Raw genomic sequence first — 4,539 nt, forward strand, 5'->3', positions numbered from 1 at the left:
TTTAATGACAAATATATAATAAAACAGAGCACCATGAAATTCCAAAAGGTTCACATACATTTTCTTGCCACTGATCTAGTCAATACAATAAACTACAATAAACAACATCCTTCATTAATACCACCTTTTTCTTGTAGCATATAGAAAAGTAACACTTTGTCGACTGTGAACAGTACCGAGGCAGCAGGATGTTTTTTATATAGAGAACCTGCTGTCTTCCTCAGTATGAACTAATTGTCAACGTCTGCATGGGAGTTTGTTTTTTAAATTAATTTGTCAAAGCCTACTGTTCATTAACGCTTTATGTCTGATGGAAAACCCACATTTTAATGAGGAATGATTAAGTAAATTAAAGAAGGAATGCATGTGAAAACGAAAAGCGGATGCATTTATCTCAACTCTTCTGTTCTTTCAGTGGCTCGTACAGTTTCCTGTAAACGGTGAAAGCTGTGTCCATCCTGAGATTTTACGTTCTCAGCGTTTCAGCACTTTTTGACTGTGAGATCTTTGCCACTTTACTGAACTGTAACAAAATAAGGGTTTAGTGTCCATCTGCTGACATCACGCAGAAACAGACTGACACTGTGTGGCTCCCACAAAATGTAGAGTTGCAGCATCATGACTGTTGAGCATATGATGAGTTGATCTACACATATCGTCTTTGAATCACATTTTGAGATTTACTGAATTTGTATCTCAAACATGATGCTTAACAGGAACAGGACATGTTTTAATTCAACAAAATGTAGAAAATATGAATATTAGTAGGTATATTTGTGGATAAATAGATGATGAAAGAGACAGTAGATGAGACATGGCTAGAGCTCTGGTAGAGCTCTGGTCTGGCAGCAGTTCTCTGGTAGGTGTAGCTCATTGTTCAGCTGTTGTATGAACTCTGAGGTTTCCTCGAGGATCTGCCCTGGGATGTGGAAGTCAGCTGGCATGTTCTGCTGAACAGCTGATTCCTGAACGCGCTCAGTCTGTGGCTCCTCTGGGTTGGTTTTGCCGTGAGAGTTGCAGGGCTGCAGATTGCATCCAGTGCCCTGAAGGAACTGCAAAAAGTTCTCCTCAATAGAGGCCTCACGGCTGGGCAGCTGCTCCCCTTCGGTGGGCCCAGCCCGTTTGAAGAGGCCGCCCAGGTTGCGGCCCAACTCCTTGCGAATCTGCCGATTCAGGCAGCCATAGAAGAAAGGGTTGGAGCTGAAGCAGAAATAGCCAATCCATGTGACCATTTCCTCCAGCTGGGCCAGTGAGGCAGGTGAAGTAGACACCATGGCTGAGTAGAGATGAAATGAGAAATAGGGCAGCCAGCAGCAGAGGAACTGACCTCCCACTGCTGCCAGGACCACCGCGGCCTTCCCGCCACTGAAGGTTCTCTGAGGGGTGCTGCGGGCACCTGTTCCTCCAAAGCTGGCTGCCACGGTGGAGCGGCTACTGATGGACTCGGACCGTTCTCGTGGAGTCCCCATCCAGGTGGGAAGAGGGCCATGCTGCATGCCTGCTACTCGCGCTAACTTGAACATGTTGCAGTAGACCACCAGAATAATCAGCATGGGGCACAGGAAATAAATAAATGTAAAGAAGACCATGAAAAGCAGGCGTGTGGTCCTTCCTGTCCAGTGGAGAGAGCAGTGTCTCTGGCCTGGTATGAGGGCCAAAGGAGCCCCCAGAGTCTGGTTTCCCTGGAGCAACCATCCAAGGAGAGGTAGCACTGACATGACAATGGCTTTAAGCCAGATTCCTACTATCACAGTCACCACCACCCCCACTGTCATCTTCACCTCATGACGCATGGGGTGAGCGATGTAGTAATAGCGCTCTATGTTAATGGCACAGATGGTAAGGATGGCAGCGCTGACTAGACACACACTCAGGCAGTGGTAGCTTCGACACAACACCTCGTCCACCGCAATCCGGTCTGACAGCATCCCCAGAGGCATCAACACCAGCGCGGCCAGCAGGTCCACCAGGCAGAGGTGGAACATGAAGGCAAACTTGCGCAGCTGAGGAGTTTTGGTGATGACAATCATCACAGCCAAGTTCCCCACCACTGCCAGCACATCCATGATGATCATAGCACACAGAGCCAAGGACTGGTTCAGATCGACCCCTCCTTGAATGCTTGTGAAGGGCGGGGTCTCGTCAGAGGTATTAAGCTGTGGCGAGGCTGGAAACGTGGGAAGGTCAAAGAGAGAAGGGTTACAGGAGGGGCTCACTGTGGCAGGATGCTCCATGAGAGGATGGGATACAGAGGAGAGAGTCCGTTCAATTTCACAGGCCCATCACCCATCCTCCCTTGTAGGAGGGGGTCACAGAGAAGCTTAGGGGGTGGTTTTCATCATGGCAGCTGGAGATGTGCAGGCTGGTAAACTGTAGCCTGGAGTACTGCAGATGATCATTTGATTCCTTCAAAATGTCACAGGTATTAGTGAAGGAGTCCTTCTCTCTCCAGCATGACCTTAGGTTGCACTAATCTGGAACAAAAGAGATATTCGCTGTTTATTGAGGCACTGGTGAATATTTTAGAACAGACTTGTTTTCAGGCTGGTTTTCATGCTCATCATGAAAATCTAACACTGATTCTACTGTAGCTGCTACTAGATAAGTAATGTAAGTCACTGGACATATAACATGTATATTTTAAAAGGAGAAATTTCCTTTCTAATTATGATATTAAAGAAAATATTGCTTCTCACATCAAAAAGCCTTAAAGGAAGTGGTGCTTTTCTTGGAGTCATTTTCTTCTTACGTTATGGATCTAAAGCTATCAGACAGTCTGCACTAACTTGTAGCCAGGGTCATAATGTACTACATTTTTGACATCTGCATCCTCAGATGTGTGTTTTCAGGGCGGCAGGTGCCCCAGGGAGAAACTAAAAGCACAGAGTGCACCGTATGTCTCCCTTAACAGAGTCAAGAAGCAAACTTGATGAGTGAAAAAACTGAAACTCAGCATTATAGAGCTCCCTACTGTCCATGGGAGGAAAAGATCAATAAACACTTTTCATATTAAAGTAATAATAACATGTAAATATTGAGCTTCTCTTGAATTTCTAATTTACAGGTCACACATTTTAAAACCATAAAGGATTCTCCATAAAACCTATAGTATGTACAGTAGCTTCTTGAATTCATGATCGTAATTACAGATAAATGGTGGTAGATTACTGTCATAGCCTTACTCAGATACATCCTCACACACAATCTGGAATTAAACGTTTAACATGATGACCAGCATTAATTATTTTACTGCTCTCTGGTGTCACCTCTGTGCTTTGAGGACTTCCAAAACTTAAATTTGTGCTTCATATTAACACAGTATCACCACAAATTCCCTGGGGGAAGTGGTTTAATCTCGCAAAGCCTCTTTTATTACACAAGGAAAACATTCAAACTGGTAGCTGTTTGAAAACTATGATATATATATCTAAATAATAAAATAAATAAAAAACGTACATCATGCAGTTTCAAACAATTCACACAAAGCTAGAATAGGAGTGTTGCAGTGAAATACTGACTGGAAACCCCATGACATGGTGTTTAAAGTGATTAGAAAACTTGGCCATTGTTCAAATATCCCTTTCACTGCAAAACATTTTAAGTCCGCAGCAACAACATGCAAGTGACAATAAGTAGTTTAAACAACAAACGTGAAATGAGGCGTCTGTTCCCAGAAATAAATTAATTTTGCACTGATACATTAAGATAATTTGGTGTGTGCAGTGAGGAAAGAAGCTGTCACACATGCTTGACTACCAGTGTGTGTGGAGATGTGTGAAGTCTATGACGATAAGGTGATAAGTTAATGACATACCTCCATCTGCAGAGGGCTGCTTCCTCCAGTGCAGGTTCACAGTCTGCTGAAGGAACGGCGACCTGTTTCGTTCTCTCTCTCTCTCTCTTACACACACACATACACACACCACGTCACGGAGAAAGGCGGTGTGGGTGGGAGAGGGGATTGGTACTCTTGTGTCTCCTCCTCACCTGGCCCCTTTCATCTCGTCATCACATTGACCACCCTCCTCTCCATGCCTTCAAGCACCACCCTCCCTCTCTCTCTCTCTCTCTCTCTCTCTCTCTCAGCTGTCTTCGATCCAGGTGGGAGCGGCAGAGCAGGAGCAGAAGGGAGACGCAGAACAAGAAAGGGTGGATTCATGCTGTCTCCCACACTTTCATACACACATGCACTGCCTCTGGCACATGCACAGGGCAACTGTAGAGTTGTGCAGAGCAGAGAGGCAGCACCCCGCCACCCATGCTCTCCACAGGGTCTTAGTGCCTCACAAACTCCACATAGAGGGACTGTGCTGCTTTTAACCCTCACAACTAATCCCACTGCAGGTCAGATCAGGTCCCCCGCACACAGAATTACCCAACAACTAGGAGAGAAAATCCTTTAGCCTCAGCATCAGCATTAAGCAGTTCTATATCTCCTTGTGCTCAGCTCGCCAAGATCCGTCAAAAGCCTCCTCACGAGGGTAGATTAATGAATCACAGAGAGGAAAAGACTCCCACTGGTTAATGTTAATGAGCTGA

General features: G+C 45.3%; 1 protein-coding gene across 1 annotated transcript; it reads right to left on the bottom strand.

Moving 5' to 3' along the window:
- Positions 1–3,999, bottom strand: gpr61 (G protein-coupled receptor 61). Its single transcript, XM_026367084.2, has 2 exons — positions 3,815–3,999; positions 1–2,474 (listed from the first exon to the last, which is right to left on the bottom strand). Exon 2 carries the CDS (start codon positions 2,232–2,234, stop codon positions 819–821), a length of 1,416 nt encoding a protein of 471 aa, XP_026222869.1. The 5' UTR covers positions 2,235–2,474; positions 3,815–3,999; the 3' UTR covers positions 1–818.
- Between the last annotated feature and the right edge of the window lie 540 nt (positions 4,000–4,539).

Source organism: Anabas testudineus, chromosome 7 (assembly GCF_900324465.2).
Source record: "Anabas testudineus chromosome 7, fAnaTes1.2, whole genome shotgun sequence".
NCBI classification, from domain to species: Eukaryota; Metazoa; Chordata; class Actinopteri; order Anabantiformes; family Anabantidae; genus Anabas; species Anabas testudineus.